Raw genomic sequence first — 19285 nt, forward strand, 5'->3', positions numbered from 1 at the left:
AGATATTGTGCATAATATGCACAGTATCTGTGTCCATTAAAAAAAAAAAAAGGCTAGACAGGTACACAACTGGTCTTGACCAGTCACATTTTTTTTGGATCATTAAAAGTGATCACTTTTTTTAGTGCATTAGGAAGCCATGTTAGAGCATCAATTGCTTTACTCGTTTACATGGCATTTTAATTTTAATCAGCTTATTTGCATGGTTGGATCGGGGAATGAGTGAGGCAGTGAGCTGTTTTCTGTATCGGGTCGGCAAATGCGATTGTCGCTAAAGATGTTAAAACAGGTTTTAGCAATGATTGCTAGCTTTAGTGCATCTGGGCCTGCATCTTCACCTGATATTTCCCGCCTCAACCACTGCCTTTAGTCAGTTTCCACTTAGCTGTGACAACTGAATCATTTCTCAACTCATTCAAATATAAATCTATCCATCTCTCAAACTCTCTGCCCTATCCCTTCAATACAGAATTATGCACTACTGTTTCAAGAGACTGTACACATAATCAGTAGTTTTTGACTCCAAGCTTCCTTTCCAGAATCAAACTGATTTAGTGGTCTGTTCCTTGACCTCCATTGTATTCATTCAGTGAAATCTATTCTTCCACTACAGTTGATCAGAGTTCTCATACTTGTCCTGGTTACTTCAAGACTCAATTATTTCAGTACTTTAGTAATGAGCCTTCCCGTCACCCACCTTAAACAGCTGCAACTCGTTCAGTTTAGGGCTGTCAAATTACTCTACAATGCTAGCAGGATGAATAACATCACTCTTCTACTCATTTCAGAGTACAGACTTCCACTGATGACCAGGCTGGAATTCAAAATCCTTAATCTTGTATTTGAGTCTACTTGGTTGATCTCTTGATCCCTTATGCTGCATCTTGTACTGCATCCTTAAATTCTGTTTTGGTTTTCATCTACCCTTATGTCTGCATTTAAATGCCTCCGAGACATTAAAGAACTCCTTTCTCCCTAATTATTTAGTAGCACCAATGCTACACTGGCACCAATGCTACAAGGTAGACCATCTAAAACAGTGTTCTTCAACCTTTTGACACCTATGGACCAGCAGAAATAAAATAATTATTTTGTAGACCGGCACCGGTCTGTGGACCGGCAGTTGAAGAAAACTGGGCTAAGTCATGGGCCAGACCCCACCCATCTCTGCCCAATCTCTGTCCCAGACCCCGCCCCCATAATAGTACTAATTGCAACACCATTTTTCCATTCATTTTTCATATATACACACAATATAATCTTATTAACAACACATAATGATTAACCACAAAATTAAACTACACAAAGCACACTGTATGCTTCTCAACATTAATTCCTACCAGAGCACAAATAACCCCTATGCAAATACAGGACCAAAAACTAAAAGTACTAATATATACAAACGAAACCCTAAGATTCAAGACTCTGCATGCAGTACAACCCCAGAGAAAAAGAAAAAAAAATGCATTTTTTCCTGAATAGTGCAAAATATAGACAGCAGATGAAAATTCTCAAAATTGACACAATTCAATCAGAAAATTCAAAAATAAAACCATTCCCCCTAACTTTGTTGTTTCCCTCCCTCCATGCTGTGCCTTAACTTCTGGTCTTTTTATGCCACCCCTGGTGTTATCTTCAGGTTGGCTCCCTCTTCTTTAGAGCCGCAGTGCACAAAACCGTGGGCAGTGGCTCCTCGCATGTCCTGCGCCTCACCCGGAAGCCTTCTCTCTGATGTTATGATGTCAGAAAGGTTTCTGGTTCAGGCGCAGGACGCGTGTAGGAGTCGCTGCCCACTGCTTTGTACATTGCAGCACTGAGGAAGAGGGAGCCAGCCTGAAGATAACACCAAATCAATCGCACCGCGGACCGGCAGCTGAAGAATACTGTTTCGGGCCCGATGCCTGTGGACTGGCAGGAAATTTCTGCAGACCGGTCTACGGACCGGCGGTTGAAGAACACTGATGTAAAACACGATGAATAAATCAAAATCTTTTTAAAAAGGGGGCACTTTGCTGAAGGCATAGGAGCCATCTTTGTGGGTGCCGTGGATGTTTGAGCACCCACAATATTAAACAAACTCTTTGTCCACGGAGAGGTCATTTCCATTGGGTTTAGCACCCCCAATAATTATTAAAAGTTGGCTCCTATGGCTGAAGGAATACTGCTGCCATATTTAACTTTAGTGATTTAGCTATCATATATCTTTACAAGAAATCTTGCAAAAAGTAATCACAAAAGGATTTTTGGTGAGCAAAGTGTTAATCTTTGTAAAAGATAAGGCAGCTAGGGTGACTAGCATCTGTTCTTTCACTACATACCAGCATGGCCCCAGTGTGGCCTCATTTACATTAGGTCTCTACTTTTCTTTATATACACTATTTGAATGCTCCTGCTCTCAGCACAGAATCAGGATCTAGCAAGCGCAAATGCATGTAGAAATTAGCTCATTAGGCTTGTAATATTGCAGCAGCCATTGGGGTACAACAATAAAAAGTTTCTGCAGAATGAAAGGAAAACTGAAGGTCAGTACAGAGGGAAGAGGCAGAAAGACTTCTAAGCATACACATTCATTGCAGAGTTTACCAATTTCCATGAGTCAATTTTAAAACTTTAAGTATGGGAAAATATGCCATCATGGAGCAATACTGTTATCTTATTAAACAAACTCCAGTTCTAGAAGATAAAGCCTCCAGTTCATATGAAAACTAGACAAAAGAGACAGGCCTAGCAGTCTTCACAGTCTTCAGTTGCTCAGTTTTTATGCTCTTGGCACTGTCACATGTGAGAAGACTGCAACCTGGACTCTGGACTCAAGTATCTACCACCACTTGTAGAATGGTCAGCTTTAGCACCCTAAATAAGGCACTACATCGATATACTATCCAGATTTGTACACAACTATTCAAAACAATTATGATCACTTTAAGCAGGAATTCTGCACTGCAAGAAATGCTTTTTCTGAAATGTTCATCTGTCTTCCACAGTGTATTACTCATACTACAGCTTTTATCTGATTTGATATTATGAAAAAAGGTGAAAAAGACCTGGAGCTCTTCAGTAAAGGTGATATACTTTTGAAGGGATTCTTTTTTGAAGTACTAGTAATGAAACTTTTAATGTAACTATTGTTGAACTAGAAATTTGGCACATTAAAGTCTTTAGGGGGAGGCATCTCAGATTACACCTGCCTAATTTTTAATTGGAGACACATGGTTCCTGGGCAAACGTGAAAGATAAAAGCCCATAATGCGTCTCCTTTAGGTGGTCCTTTATTATTAGTTTAGTTCAGCTACAGCTAATGAAGCTCAAAGTGAAAGCTGCAATAGCTCAAATGACAAGGACAGTCAAAAACCAATGCTTACAAGCCAGCTGCACCATATAGGACTTAGCCACACTGAGACGAGGGGACACGGGTTTGCAGCTCATCCTATCGCAAATGAAAAATGTAACTAAATTACAGTGCCCCCCTTCTCCCAAGCAAAAATATGCAACCCAGTAAACCCCTTGCAAAGTAAAACTGAGGTGATTTATTATTAATCTTGTTAAGAACATGGATACAAAGCACAGTAAAGGCCACAAACCAGTTAAAAAAAACCTGCGGCTTTTGGATACTTTATAAATGCAGCTACAGCACTAGAGGCGTTCTGTCCCTCCAGATTTGATAGCAAGCAGTTTAATTAGTAAAGTCAGATCCAGGTTTTAAAAAATGTAAGAAAGTGGCAAGTGTTTCTGGTTTCCAAAAGAGAATTCAAGATAGTGAAATGCCATAATCAAGAAAACAATTGATTCGGGTCTCAAAGGCAAAAATCTTTCTGCCTTAGATTTTCTCTCCATTGAATACATTTGCAAGAGGAGCAGCAACAGTATATGTAATGGGACTCAGGTCATTTTATACAGGTTATTAGCATTATTTGGAAATATACAATATAAACAAAACTGTACATTCATGGCAAATAACTTTGTTCTCAAAAGAGTAGGCAGCTCATTAGCTTAAGACACATTTGCCCACCCAAACAAAAAGGCACATCTGAGGAAGATGCATGGTTAATACTGGGGACATCTTATTTTCCTCCCACAAATGTGGTTAGGTAGTCCTCATTTTAAATGTCAAAAATAATATAAAAAAAATATATAGTGCATTTTGACATCTTCATTTAGATTTCATTTCTGTTTCATGTTCAGCAGCAAATTAGAGGAGTTTAAGACAGGTATTCCATATTTGAGACCAGCAGCCATCGTATTCACAGACTTCCTAGGCTTATACAAAAAGGTATGCCAGAGGACAATCAGCACCCCTTTTCTAGTAGCACACCCGTGTGATTCCATGGTCTGAAGAAAGCAAGGCTACTAGTGCTCAAAAAAGAAAAACCCCACACAACCACACCCTTTCTAGTTTTGGCTGAGTGCAATGAGCTTATGTCAGCTTAAATTCCATTAGTGTCATTAACAGTGCAAAATGTAAAACTGTTTATACTGGCATAATGGTCAGCACTGAGGACAAGGCCATGCTGCTGATCGCCTGAGCAAAAGACATGATGGGAGTGTATAGAGAACAGCACAGCATGTATTCTTACATTTCAATGATGATCACACTTTTTTGATCAGCAGCACATTGTTGTTTCTGTAGGAATATTATTTGCAAAAGTACTAAACATACAGCGCCCTTCCTGCACGAATAAATTAATTTTTTTTAAAAACCAAAAGGATAGAAAGGTGGGGCTTTTATATTTTTTTCCAGTGTCAATGACTGATATGGCTGTGGTCATTGAGGGGCTTCTGTGTGCTCTAGTAGAGACAGTCTGTGCAATGGCGGGTGGGACAGTTCCCTTTTGTAAGTCTTTGGTGGCAGTTTGGGTAACTGGGGGCTGGAATTCTGTCTGGGTGGGACAGGGGGTGCTGGAGAATGAGCAAGGTTATTGTGGCTTGCACTGAGCACACAGCAGCGTCGCAGCACTCGGGGAGAAGGGGTGCTGGGAGGGGTGTTTGGAGAGTTCGGGCAGGTGCTAACTTCTCGGAACCAGTCTGGATCTCTGTGAAGGCGTCCTACAGGTGGTGGCTGCAGGTTCAGTGGACAGTTTATGAAGTGCTCAGGAGGTCTGAGTGGCACTGGAGGAGGGGTATCGGGGAGAGGGTCTCTAGGAGGTGGCGGTGGAGGGCTATGCAGAGGTCCATCATATGGTACTCGAGGCTGGATCTTTGGAGGTGGAGGCTGTCTGGGTGGAATGGCAGGTGGGTCATCATCCGATTTTGAACTTCCCTAAAATATAAATTGAACAATTTGAATTAAATCAATATTTCAAGCAGATGGTCATTTGTTATTTTTTTTTAACTAAGCAGAATAGCAACAGGCTTAAAATTTATATAATCTAGAGGTCATTTTAGAAAAGCTTTTCTGCATGCAAAGCCTCTCACACACAGAAAAAGTGATTTTATAAAACTGTATATACAAATACACATGCTGGCCCTAATGTAATAAATATTCTCAAGGCTAGGCTTGGGGCAGAGTTTTGATGTACATTACCATATTTTATAAAAAGTACACCCACATTTACACCTGCCTCAGAGCACGAGTCATCTGTGCATTACCTTTGTATGTGTTCTGGGTGCTTAATTTTGCTAAGGGTTTTGTTTTCTCTAGCCTTGAATCTTTGAATTTCTAAGATGGGGGAGAGAATGCTATCTAGAAGTCAGGTTTTTGAGTGCTGTATAAAAACATACAGAACCTAGCAAGCTCTTTGTCATTATTACAGGGCTCAATTCAAGCAAAGGTAATGTTCTAGCTTTGACGAGCACTCTGCCCAAAATCTTAAAAAAAAAAAAACAACAACCCTTTTTAAAATACTGCTGCTTAAGTTGCTGCATTATTTTTGTGGCTTGTAAAGAAGGGGAATTTTCTGTTATAGGAAATACTTTTTTGACTCTAGGAGTTTTTGTTCTCTTTTAATTATAAAAATTCAAAGGGGTGGGAGCAATTAATATTGCTTTGAAGTCACTGCACTGCTGAGGTGTTAGTTCCCTCCTATCCTCCCTAGTCCATCTTACACTCATCCCACTATTCAATCATACAGACTGACTCATTAGTTAAGGGGTTAAATTTATTTGATTATTTATTTTATATATTTCTATCCCGCTTAGATACTAAGCAAGTTGTAATTGTCACATACATAAAAATAAAAACAACAAAACCATAAAATTTATCATACACAGGTCAAACTAAACAAATTATATCAGACTACCATCTCAAATTCAGTCTTCATAGGAAATTTATTAACATCTGCTCATTTAAAAAAACAACACTCATATCTGGAATGCTCTTACAAATAGATATGTCTTTAGATATATTTTAAAGGACTTAAAGTCTGCGCACAATCTTAGTGAACCTTTCATTGAGTTCCATAGCCTTGGACCTGCCACAGAGACAGCTGTGATACAAGTTTTTCTGTAGCTTTTTTTTTTTCTTTTTAAGGAAAATAGGGAAGTAATGAGGACAAAATTTGGCTCTTAGTGAAGAAAGAGCAATTAAGCATATTTCAGTCAGTTCTTATTATTAATATCTTGTTATATTTTGGACTCAAACTGAATAACTTTGGTATGGGCCCTAAAGTGACTGACTGGGTCATAAAATGGTTGAGTGGGAGGTGACAAAAGGTAGTAGAAAATGGGATGGTCTCTGAAGATAAGGGTACTACCTACCAGTTGTATGCCACAGGGATTGGTACTTGTTCTTTTCCCCCCCAACATTTTTGTATGGATGGGCTGACAGGAAAGGTTTGCCTTTTTGTGAATGATACCAAAATCTTTAGTGGAATAGACAACCTGAAAGGTGTAGAAGGGATCTAGTGAAGATTCAGGCATACTATAGACCAGGCATGTCCAATTTCGAACAGGTCATGATCTACTTTTTCTGGCCAAAAGTGCCGGTGATCTACCACCATGAAAATTAAGTTTCAAATTAAATTTTAACACTATAAAGTTGGAGGATTCCCCCCCCCCCATTTTTAATGAACCTTCTGTCATTTACTTGGATGTGATCAGCTGTTAAGCAAATTAAGCAAAAACAAAACAGAGACACGAAGACCCAGTAAGAACTGTGAGGGGAAATGGAAAGTACATTTTTTCTTAAAGTTTTATTAAGTAATAACTTTCTTTAACTTTTATTGAGTAATTTGTGTTTAGGTCAAGTATTGATCCAGGCTGATCTTGCACAATCTTTAATATTTCATTCTTGCTCATTAGTGAGACGTCTGAGCCTGCATTTCATCCATCAGCTTTTTGAAGTTGGGTGAAAATTGGGTGAGGGTCAGTCTCAGGGAATCCTGGAGATGTTCATCTGTCATGTTGGAATGTTGTGTACTCTGTCATTTACAGATGGGAAAATGCAGATTCACACAAATAAGTTGAACCAAAACAGTGGTGTACAGCTTTACTGCATCTTCTCAAGCTGGGAAATTGTCTCTAGGCACTAGCTTCCAAAACGATTCTTTCTCAGCATGGGTTTTGAGAAAAATGTCATTTTTAAGGGTTAATATTTTGTTTTCAAGAGATGGCTTCTTCAATGAGTAATTTTTACTGATAGCAGCTGCAGTTTCTTTAATGTCCACATCTTCTTTGAATGGGTTTGACAAGTACTCCACAACTGTTCCAATTTTTTGGAAGTCACAGAATCTATTTTCGAATTCCTGGATAACAGAACAGATTTCTGTCACTTACTTCTTGTTCTGAAAAACAAAATTTGGATATTGTCCCAGATGGTCCTGCATATTAGGAAAATAATCAAAAGTGTTGTTTGCAAGGTCAGTCATAATTAGCTCAAATTTTGCTCTTGTAGGATGAAACTGTACTCATCATCTCACCAATGCATTTGTTTTTACCTTGTAGTTCAAAGTTAATATCACTTAGTTCGCCTGTAAAGTCAGTGAGAAATGCCAGATCACATAACCACTCATCTTCCAACTCTGCTTGGTCATCTCCCCTCACCTTCAAAAAAACTTCTTATTTCATTCAGCAAATCACAAAATCTTTGCAGAAATTTGTGCCTACTTAACCATCTTACATCTGTGTGCAAAATGATTTCCGCTGCTCTTTCATCAAGAGTAAGATTGAAAAGCTGTCTTTGAAGTGATCTTCCACAAACTGAATTTACAATTTTGAAATTAATGTCCATGACTGTCTTTGTATTGAGTCTCTTGCTTGCCAAAACTTGCTGGTGAATGATGCAGTGGTAAGAAAGGAAATCTGGGAAGTCGTCATGCTGTCTACAGAGGGCTATGAAACCCTTAACCTCACCTGTCATTGCTCTTGCTCAATCAGTAGTGATGGAAACAATGGAAGATTACACTTTGTCACAAAAGAATGGCAAGAACTGAATATTTCCTGACCAGTAGTTCTCCCTTTTAAAGAAATCATTCAAAGTACCGTATTTTCACGCATATAACGCACGCGTTATATGTGTTTTTACAAACCATGCATAACCTTGCGCGGTATATAAAATTTTTTTTACATAGTTCCCACCCCGCCCGACACCCGATTCATCATCCGGAAGGACCGCTCGCACCTCCACCGCTCACACTCCCACCTCGATGGACCACTCGCACTCCCACCCGAAGAACCGCTTGCACCCCCACAGCCTGCCCCCCTCCCCCATGGAGAAGCTGTCTACCTTGTTTCCGGATGCCAGTGAGCCCAGCTGCTTCCTCTGCCGGCGGTCCTGCCCCTTCTCTGAGCCCTGCTGCGCTGCTTCCTCTTCCGGCGGTCCCGCCCTTTCTCTGACGTATTTGCGGATAAGCTCTCCAATAGCTCAGAGAGATTTTTTTTTTTTTCTCTCTGAGCACGTGCAGTGCCCGGGCCCCACTGGGCATGCCCGAGCCCTACTCATTTCCCCCTGCTTCCCCCTAGCAGAGAAAGGGCAGGACCGCCGGAAGAGGAAGCAGCGTAGCGCAGGGCTCAGAGAAGGGGCAGGACCGCCGGCAGAGGAAGCAGCTGGGCTCACTGGCATCCGGATTCTCCATGGGGGAGGGGGGAGGCTGTGGGGGTGCGAGCAGTCCATCGGGGTGGGAGTGCGAGCGGTGGGGGTGCGAGCGGTTCTTCCGGATGATGAATCGGGCATCGGGGGGGGGGGGGGCATCAGGCTTTCAGGGTGGGGACAGGACTTCAAGGGGGAGAGGAGAGTCGGGGTGGCCGAAAGTAGAGTCGGGGCAGTGAATGGAAAGTCGGGGCGGGTGAAAGGATAGTCGGGGCGGGTGAAAGGATAGTCGGGGCGGGTGAAAGGATAGTCGGGGCAGCCAGAGGAAGTCGGGGCAGCTAGAGGAGAGTCGGAGCGGCATGCGCGGTATACCCGTGAGCGCAGTATATAAAAATTTCTTTACATAAATTTGTGTTTCCCGCGCGCTATACCCGTGTGCACGTTTTACACGGGTGCGCGTTATCTACGTGAAAATACGGTAGTTCTTTAACACTGAAGTCTTCAAAAACCATCCGGATAAAGACTAGTAACTGGGCTATGTCTCTTATGTCTGTAGATTCATCCAGTTAGAGTGAGAAAGCAACACAATTTGAAGCATTCTCCAAACAATTCAGTTGTGTCTCCACACATCTTTTCTATTCGCCACACAATGGTGTTTCTTGACAACTGTACATCTTGAATAGCAGCTATGATCACTTTCTTATTTTTAAATCCTTCAAAAAGATTGTCAGCTACTTCAAGAAAACAATCTTTTACAAATTCCCCTTCAGTGAAATGTTTGCATTTCTTTGTGATTAGGTTGCTGACCTTGAAAGATGCTATGGTTGCATTGACCGAATGTGATCTTGGCTTCGCCAGCGATTTAAGTTCTTTGAGCTTCAGTTTACGAATTTCATTTTTGGGTGGAAAATCAGCATCAAACTTATTGCTATGCAGAGCCTTATAATGACGTTCCATATTACCCTTTTTGGGCAAGGATACTGGGGTGTTACAAATTAAGACAACACCACTTGTCTTTCACTATGATAAAGAAGTAGTCCATTTCCCATTCATCATGAAAGTGGTAGGTTTTGCTCTTCTTTGGAACACTCATCTTTTTTATACTGGGGTGGCTGGATGTAAGAAGGCCAAATCTGCTAAGTTAGTATAAACACTGGCTGAATTTGGTACAAAACTGTCACTATCCTAAAGTATTAAAGATCAACAGGAATCGAAGACCTCTAGATGATGTGCAATACAAGGACTGGAGATGCCAAAACCGCACATGCAGTTCTAAAAGTAAACATAAGAATTCATCATACTGGCACCAATAATCAAATATCACCAAACAATCATAAAAAAAACCTCAAACACCTGTTCAGCAAACCAGATAAAATCAAAAACCATCACACGTGATTTAATAAATTCTGAACATAGTGTAGAATCAACGCAAAGGCTAGGCAAAATAAAAATTGTAGAGGCAAGCAAAAGTCACAGTGGTTTGAACCAATTCAAAGGCAATGCATAGGCAAGTTAGAACAAAATTGGAAAAGCCCGCCAAAATCACTAAATTCTTGACACTTTGTTGTGTCTGCCTGAAAATGTTTAATGAAAGTGAACTATAAAGCGACCAACAACCAGCACATGACATAACTAATAGGGTTAAGTGTATTCAGGTAAAGCCCGGGCAAATGGCTATCGCCCAGTATATAACACACTTCTAAAGGGTGTTGGGGCAGGAATGGGTGATTCTGAGAGGCAGAAGACCTGATGCTGGGCCTGTGGTGTATCATTGTGGGGCGTGGGCGGCGGCCCCCTGGGGTACCCACAAACTATTGGCACAAAAACAATATACCCGCAGGCAAGATTTCTGCAGGCAGAGGAAAAAAAGACAGGCAAAGGATCAGCAGTGGCGGAAAGCCCTCGACACACGACCTGCCAGTACGAGCTCTCTCCTAGTGACGGGGCAAGCTGCTGGAGAGATGGAGCCAAGTGGGGCTGGCAATCTACCTCTGACCCCTCCATTATCTACTGGTAGATCACGATCTACCTGTTGGACATGCCTACTGTAGACATAAAAGGCCTCCATAAATTTCCACTAAAAATTTAAACATCCCAAAATTCAAAGTCAGCAGTTAAAACCTCTCATTTCTCTTCCAACTCATGCCTAATGTCCACAGTAAAATTCAAGTGTGTGGGAATTAAGGGAGGAAATTACTTCCAATATTAGCAACAGATCCTTTTAAAAACTGATTTACTCAGGCTGTTTTCTCATTCTGTGTCTGTAGATAAAGAAGGTACCACTGCACATCACTGAAAAGAAAACCAGCAGTTTCCGTTCTGGGAGTGTAGTGTCAGCTGTGTGATATTACCCACTTGGAAGGTGAAACAAAGAGGTAATACCCCTCTCTTTCATGCCCCCATTCCCAGGCCAATCTTTCTCATGGCCCCCTCCAACTTTCATCCAATCTCTTTCTGAGCCTGTCACCTATTTCCCTCAATGGCCTGACTGCAGCTACAGCAGAAAGACATTCTCTCTACCTCCCTGCTGCCATTTGACTCCAAGTTTGAACCACACTGTGCTGGAAGTCTGAACTGGTATTAGAATTTCAAGTCTAATGAGACTTCCTAAACTTCCTGTACTATGTAGCTCAAGCTTTCAAAGCACCAAGTCGATGAAGACGTCTACACAATGTGCGGCGGCGGCGAAAAGGACGAACAGAATGCTAGGAATGATAAAGAAGGGGATCACTAACAGATCGGAGAAGGTTATCATGCCACTGTACTGGGCTATGGTGTGCCCTCACCTGGAGTACTGTGTCCAGCACTGGTCGCCATACATGAAGAAGGACACAGTACTACTTGAAAGGGTCTAGAGAAGAGCAACTAAGATGGTTAAAGGGCCGGAGTTGCCGTACAGTGAAAGATTAGAGAAACTGGGCCTCTTCTCCCTCTAACAGGGATTGAGAGGGGCATGATCGAAATATTCAAGGTACTGAAGGGAATAGACTTGGTAGATAAGGACAGGGTATTACCCTCTCCAAGGTAGGGAGAACGAGAGGGCACTCTCTAAAATTGAAAGGGGATAGATTCCTTAGGAACATAAGGAAGTTCTTCTTCACCCCAGAGAGTGGTAGAAAACTGGAACGCTGTCATAGGGAAAAACACCCTCCAGGGATTCAAGACAAAGTTAGACAAGTTCCTACTGAACAAGGACGTACGCTGGTAAGGCTAGTCTCAGTTAGGGTGCTGGTCTTTGACCAAAAGGGCCACCGCATGAGCGGACTGCTAGGCATGATGGACCACTGGTCTGACCCAGCAGCGGCATCTCTTATGTTCTTATGCAATAAGAAAGTAAGAAGTGTGTGTGCGTGATTTTTTTTTTTCTTCAGTAGAAGCAGAATTGGAAAAAAAAACCAAAAACATATTTGGGAGCAAGAAATACCAGGTGCCAGGGTGAAATTTCTAGGCACCACAGTGTCCTGGTGCCTGAGATTTGTGGAGTCTTGGTCTAGATATAATATAGAATCTAAGGGCCAGGTGTAGGAACTTGGAGAATAGACACAAACAGAATACGGAAGCAAAGGTTTAATACAAAAAATAAATAAATAAATAAAATTCAGGGTCAATGTATCTGAGTTGCAAAAACTTCTGTGCACAAAAGGGTACAGGAATCTGGGGGTGGTCATACATGATGACATTACGATGGCCAAACAGCTAGCAAGATGCAGAGAGAGAAAGGGGAATGACCAGCCTAAAAAAAAAATGAGGTGATGGTGGCTTGGTTTAAGTTTTTCATGAGATTTCATTTGGAATACTCTGTACAGTTCTGGAGATCACATCTTCTGGATGCTTCTAAGATTAATCTGACAGGCTGAGAAAGATGAAGGTCAGCACTTGTTAGGCTGAGAAGTACCAACCAAGCTGTTAGGTGTAATGTTGAAAGATTGGAATGCAGAAGAGATCCGTGATTCTGGGTGAGAAGAGACGAGAAAATTTGAAGAGGTATTGGTTCCTTCATATTGAGTTGAAGAAGCAGGGAAAACCAGTGTTGTTTGGGCCACCTAGGAGCCATAAGGATCATGGTGGCTGATTCCCTCTTGAGCTTGACAAGTGTCATGAGGATGAGAGGAACTGGAGGAAAAACATAGAGAAACTTGTGAGTCCAATCTAGCAGAAAAGCATCTCCTTCCAGACACTGAGGAGAGTACTGCCAGGAGCAAAACTGGGGCAGCTTGTGATTGGGGGGAAGGGGGGACACAAACAAGTCTATTCGAGGAGTCCCCCACTGAAAATATATGGGACAAACTGCAGAGTTGAGTGTCCACTTGTGTGGCTGAAGAAACCTGCTGAGTCTGTCTGCAAGTGAATTCTGTTCCCCTTGAATGTATATTGCTTTCAGGAATACATTGTGAGCAATGGCCCAGGACCAAATCTTCTAGGCCTTCAGACAAAGACGGAGAGAACCCATACTTCCTTGTTTGTTTATGTAATAGATTGTGACCTGATTGTCTGTACGGATTAGAAGGACGGTATTGGTCACAATATGCTGAAAAGCTTTGAGAGCATTGTAAATTGCTCTGAGTTCCAACAGATTTATGTGACAAAGGCAGTCCTGGGCAGACCAGTGACCTTGTGTGCGAAGATCATCCAGAGGAGCTTCCCATGCATAAATGGACGAGCCCATGGTCACAGCTTTCTGATGAGGAGGGGTATGGAACAAAATCCTCTGGAGAGATTGGAAGAGTCAAAGTGAAGGCATGAATGTAATGTGTTCAGAGAGAGGGTCGAAAGCTTGAGACACTGAGATGCGAGAGTCCATTGAGGTATCCCGAGATGAAGTCTCGCAAATGGAGTAATATGCATTGGAAGCCATGTGGCCCAGAAGAAGTACCATCATTTGTCTGGCTAAGATTGATGGCTGATGATAAATCTGAGTGCAAAGCTGAATCAAATTGTCTTGTCTTTGCTGCAGAACACCCCAAGATGAACAGAGTCGAGCAGAGGTCCCATGAACTGAAAAGTCTGAGATGGCTGAAGCTGGGATTTGGGAAAATTGATTTTGAAATCCAACTGTTGAAGGAAGAGAATTGTCATGCAAGATAGGGTCCTTTATCAACCAGTTATCCAGGTAAGGAAAGTCTTGAGAGGCCTTGAAGCCGTAGTGCTACTGCCATTACAACCCAAGTACTTGGTGAACCTGGGAGACGATGTAAGGCCAAAGGGTAGTACTTTGTATTTATTTATTTATTTGATAATGGTGATGAGCCACCTGAAATCAGAGGAATCATCTGGAGGCCGGATACACTGGAATGTGAGTATAAGCTTCTTTCAGATCCAGAGATCATTTGTTGGGATCTAAGAGGGGATATAAAGTCGCTAGGGATAACATCTGAAATTTTTCCTTCACTAGAAATTTGTTGAGACCCCCTGAGGTCCAAGATTGGATGAAGACCTCCCATCTTCTTCGGGATGAGAAAATACCAGAAGTAAAATTTCTGGTTTTTCTATCCAGGAGGAACCCTTTCAATGGCACTGAGGACGAGAAGGGATTATCTTCCGAAGGAGAAGGGATGTCTGCTGACAGTTGAAAGAAGACTCTCTTGGAGGATGATCTGGAAGAATGTCGATAAAGTGAAGAGAGTATTCCTCTTGAATTACTGTTAGTACCCAAAGGTCTGTGGTATTTAGTTCCCAGCGAGGATAACAGAGTTGAAGCCGTCCTCCGATGGGTTGAGGGAGCAGAGGCTGGTATAGAGGAACAGAGGCTATGCACTCGAGAAGCACGTCAAAAAGTCTGAGCTGACTTTTGGGGAGCTGCTGTCTGAGTTTTCAGGGGGGGGGGTTGCTGTGGTCTAGGAGGAACAGCAGGTTTGGAAGAAAAACGCCTTTGATAGGAAGAAAAAGGCTTGAAAGACTTGGAAGATGAAGGCTTAGGCTTGGATTTGACTAAGGCATCCCAATGTTTCTCATGGTCAGTGAGCTTTTGGGTAGCATTTTCAGTAGAATCACCAAATAGCTCATCACCCAAGCCCAGAATGGTAGCCAATCTATCCTGGAGCGATATCCCACGATGCCAACGTAGATGCTTTCGATGAGGAAGGCTGCGACGTCTTCTCGGTGTTCATACCGGTGCCAAACAACTTTTCTTGTTGGAGCTTACAACTAGAGAGTTGCGCGGGGATAGAAATCCCACCTGTCCCCGGAAAATTCCCACCCGTCCCCGTGAGGAATCCCACACGTCCCCGCGAGGAATCCCCTCCATCCCCACCCATCCCGCGAGAAATCCCCTCCGTCCCCACCCGTCCCTATAAACTACAGAAATAGTTATTTCATTTAATTATGCTACTGAATTAAAGGCTCTGGTAGAAACCCATTTACAAATAAGCAAAAAGACTTTATTAATTTGGAAATATTAATTGGGAAGAATACATACTTTGTAAACGGGTTTCTACCAGAGCCTCTAATATTTATAAATTTTTATCAACACAACTAATATACTACTTTATCCTAAAGCAAAAAAAAAAAAAAAAAAAAAAGAAATATAATTTTTTTCCTACCTTTGTTGCCTGGTTTCTGCTTTCATGTTCTCATTCAATTCCTTCCATCCACTATCTCTCTTCTCTCTGCGTCTTCCATTTGCTCTGTTACTGTGCCTCTCCCTTTCTCCCCCCTTCCAAATTGGTCTGGCACCCATCTTCTTCCCTCCGCTCCCCCCATAGTCTGGCATCTCTGTCTTCTTCCCTGCCAGCGTCTTCTCCCCACTCTCTCTTCCCCATTTCCTTTCAGCGTCCTTCTCCCCCTCTGTCTTCCCCATGTGCTTTCAGTGTCTTCCCCCCTCTGTTTTCCCCATGTCCTTTCAGCGTCCTTCTCCCCCCGTCTTCCCCATGTCCTTTCAGCGTCCTTCTCCCCCTCCATCTTCCCCATGTCCTTTCAGCGTCCTTCTCCACCCCTTTGTCTTCCCCATGTCCTTTCAGCATCCTTCTCCCCCCCATCTTCCCCATGTCCTTTCAGCGTCCTTTTCCATCCCTTTGTCTTCCCCAATGCTTTCAGCATCCTTATCCCCCCTCAGTTTTACCTTAAGCATCTTTTCCTCTCCACTCCACCTTTCCTCCCTTTCTCCCTCCCTGCCCCTTACCTTTGTGGCGCTTCCCCGCCCGACTGACAACAGAACAGGCCCGGTCCGACAAACCTCCCTGCCCTGTAGCCGCAAATCTAAATTACCTTCTTACAGCAGATGGAGTATTGAAGCTGCTGTAAGAAAGTAATTTAGATTCGCGGCTATAGGGCAGGGAGGTTTGTCGGACCAGGCCTGTTGTCAGTCGGTCGGAGGAAGCGCCACAAAGGTAAGGGGACCTGGCCGGCTGTGCACCCCTCCCCATGGCTGCACCCGGGGCAGACCGCCCTCCCTTGGTACACCACTGCCGACCGCAGCACACAGCCAATCAGAAAGGAAGTCTTCCCGATGTCAGCGCTGACGTCGGAGGGAGGGAGGGCTTTGCTTAAGCCCGCCCTCCGACGTCAGCGCTAACATCGTGGAAGACTTCCATTCCAATCGGCTGTGTGCTGCGGCAGGGCAGGTAGGGAGAAGACGAGCCTCGCATACAACCCCGCAGGAAACCCGTGACCCTAGGGGGCATCCCCACAAGATTCCCACGACCCTAGGAGGCGTCCCTATGGTATCCCCGCAGGTCCCGCGGGATTCCCGTCGTCCCCGTGCAGCTCTCTACTTACAACTCTTAATTGTACATTTTTGCAGGGTAGAACACTGTGCGCAGAATTCAACATGGTGTTCTGAGCCAATGCACTGTAAGCACCAACTATGTGAGTCAGTGATGGAAATCTGCCGTTGGCACCTGCAACACTTTTTAAAACTGGTTAGCAGCCAGGACATCGACGGAAAAACCGCCTTAGTCAAATTGAATTCAATGGCTGAGGGAAAAGAAGAGACCTCGACAGGTGAAGCCCGTGCGGTGAAAACAGCAAGGAAAATAAATGTCCCCAGCAGATTTTTTAAAACAAATTAAAAAGGCAAAGGCAAAAAATTGAACAATGTTCAAGAAACACGACTTCTTAGCTCCACGGAAAACTAAGAACTGAGGAGCTGCAAGCAATGTTGGGCGGGCAGTTCACAAACTTTTTTAAGTTCTTACAGTGATGATGCACTTTTAAAGCTGTCCGTGCTGGGGTTCTGTGGATGACATCAACCACAAGTGAGAATATGCTGCCTGCTTGTCCTGGGATAATGCTATTGATGAGGGTACTTACCTTTTGTTGGAGACTGCTGTTGTTTTGGAATGAAAGAGAAAACTATGAGGCAGAAGCCTACCCACATAGGAATCCTCTCAAGACTGTAGGTAAGTTTTTTTATTTCTTTGACACAGGAGAGGACTGCGAGGCCGAGACTTGGCCCATGGCAGCCTTCCCTGTCTGTGCTTAGAGCTTTACAGGTGGTTGGAGACAAACCTGATGTAACTCTAATGATCCTTTATGCCTCAGATGGGTCAATGTCAGTGAGGGTGATTCACCTCCCCTAGTGGGCCAAAACAGGACCCTGGGGGAAGGGAGTGGCTTAGAAATTATATAAGCATTTAATCAAATTTTTAATAAAATTTGGAAACTTGGATTCACCTCCTCCACCAGGTCAAAGCTGGTCTTTGGGAGGAGAGAGCAAGAGCCTCATCCACTGCTTTGTTTCCTGCTGTGCCGGCTGCTTGTTGTGATGGTCTGCTGTGCTTGGCTTTTTTTTTTTCAAATCAATGGTGGGGATTGTCTGCTTCCTTCCCAAGCAGTGCTGAAAGCAGAGCTGTGAAGGGAGGTAGCAAGCAGCGTGGTCTGTGGTCTCAATGATGTCGGGATACTTTTGGTGCGAAGGGCTGCTGAGAGAAAGAGAGACTGTCCATCATGTCGGACTCCGGGAGAGTGTTGAAAGGAGCCTTTGAGGTCCTAAATGCAGTCAGGTTAGCCGACAAAATAAAAACTGCCGCCTGTATGCTGTTTCTTTGGGGTTTTTGTTTTTTTTTTTAAAGTAAAATCTATCTTTTCTTCTTCTTTTTTTTAGCACTGGTTGAATGGGGTTCCAAATGCAAGAAGTAGAGAATTTTCCACTCAATTAATTTTATTATTATTTTTTTAATGAGTAAGAGGAGAGCTGCGACCTAACAGGAACAGCAGAAGAAAAAAAACAAACAAGTATCAAAGTAAGGAGCCATGGATAACGGGAGTCCCTGCACATGCTCAGTAAGCCAAAAGGCTTACTATAGCTATGGGTAAGCACAGACATACAAGCTCAGTCAGAGGACATCAGCAACAAATGTGATTGCATATTCCATGCTTGTCTCTGGAGAAAGCATGTTTTTCTTTTCCAGATTATGAACAAACAAGAAGATAAAGATGAAGATGAGTGAACTACAGAAGACAGTATTTTAGGTTTTTCATGTGTGGACCTGTTTGTCTTAAATTTTTTTTATAAGTTATTTTGTTTAACCACATCACTTAGCATGGATGTTTAAGCATATACAAGAATACATATGCTATAATGTTATTGTTTTGGTTAAATAAAACTATTTAAATTATTATGGTAATGATTACTTTTCTCCTTTCAATAAAGTACTGCAGAAAAGTTGTCCAAATATGATTAATCTACTAAACTGGAGATAGCTCACCTCCCAATAATTTCATAATTATTTATGTATGTACAGTATTTCTAATAGTATGACCAAATCAGTAACTAATCTGAAAAGTTATTTTTCAAAAAATGAAACCTTTATCTGGTTGAAAATATTAAGATTATACCAGAAAAAATGAGCCTTTCTATAGAAAACCATGATTTAAATCAAGTCTTTCTGACTAGTGATTTAAATTTATTTTATTTAAATCAAATCCATCCCGAAACAAACTATTTTTTCTTTACAGTTTGTGGTCATTTTATGATCTAAAAAAAATTTGGATATTATTAATTATAACATACAAAACCCAAAATGTAATTGCCATCTATACTGTCTTGCTCATTAGCTAGCTCATTAGCTAGCCATTAATCTTTATATCATTTTCTGAGCCTCAGCCCCACCATTCCACCACATCAATAAACTTTCATAGCAATGAGCTTTACGTGGCCAGTGACAATTTTACCACGTAAAGCTCATCGCTATGAAAGTTTATTGATGCGGTGGAGTGCTGGGGCTGAGGCTCAGAAAATGATATAAAGATAAAAGGCTAGCTATTAGAGTTGGCTGTATAACTGGGAGATTTCTAGAGTTGCTTTAGAGAAGATTGTGACGTTACTGTCTCTAAGAAAAAGAAATATTTAAATTACATCTTTACAGAAGTGGAACTACTTCATAG

The 19285-nt window shown here is 42.3% G+C and overlaps 1 protein-coding gene across 2 annotated transcripts in view; it reads right to left on the minus strand.

The window, feature by feature from the left end:
* Window positions 1-3504: 3504 nt before the first annotated feature.
* SOS2 (SOS Ras/Rho guanine nucleotide exchange factor 2) overlaps window positions 3505-19285 on the minus strand; it is a 292583-nt gene continuing 276802 nt past the window's right edge. For both annotated transcript variants that reach the window (XM_033951288.1, XM_033951289.1), the window contains one exon: window positions 3505-5257. In XM_033951288.1, the coding sequence (XP_033807179.1) occupies window positions 4763-5257 (495 nt within the window). In that variant the 3' untranslated portion in view covers window positions 3505-4762. The remainder of the gene's footprint in view (window positions 5258-19285) is intronic.

The sequence above is a fragment of the Geotrypetes seraphini genome, chromosome 7 (assembly GCF_902459505.1).
Source record: "Geotrypetes seraphini chromosome 7, aGeoSer1.1, whole genome shotgun sequence".
Classification (NCBI taxonomy): Eukaryota; Metazoa; Chordata; class Amphibia; order Gymnophiona; family Dermophiidae; genus Geotrypetes; species Geotrypetes seraphini.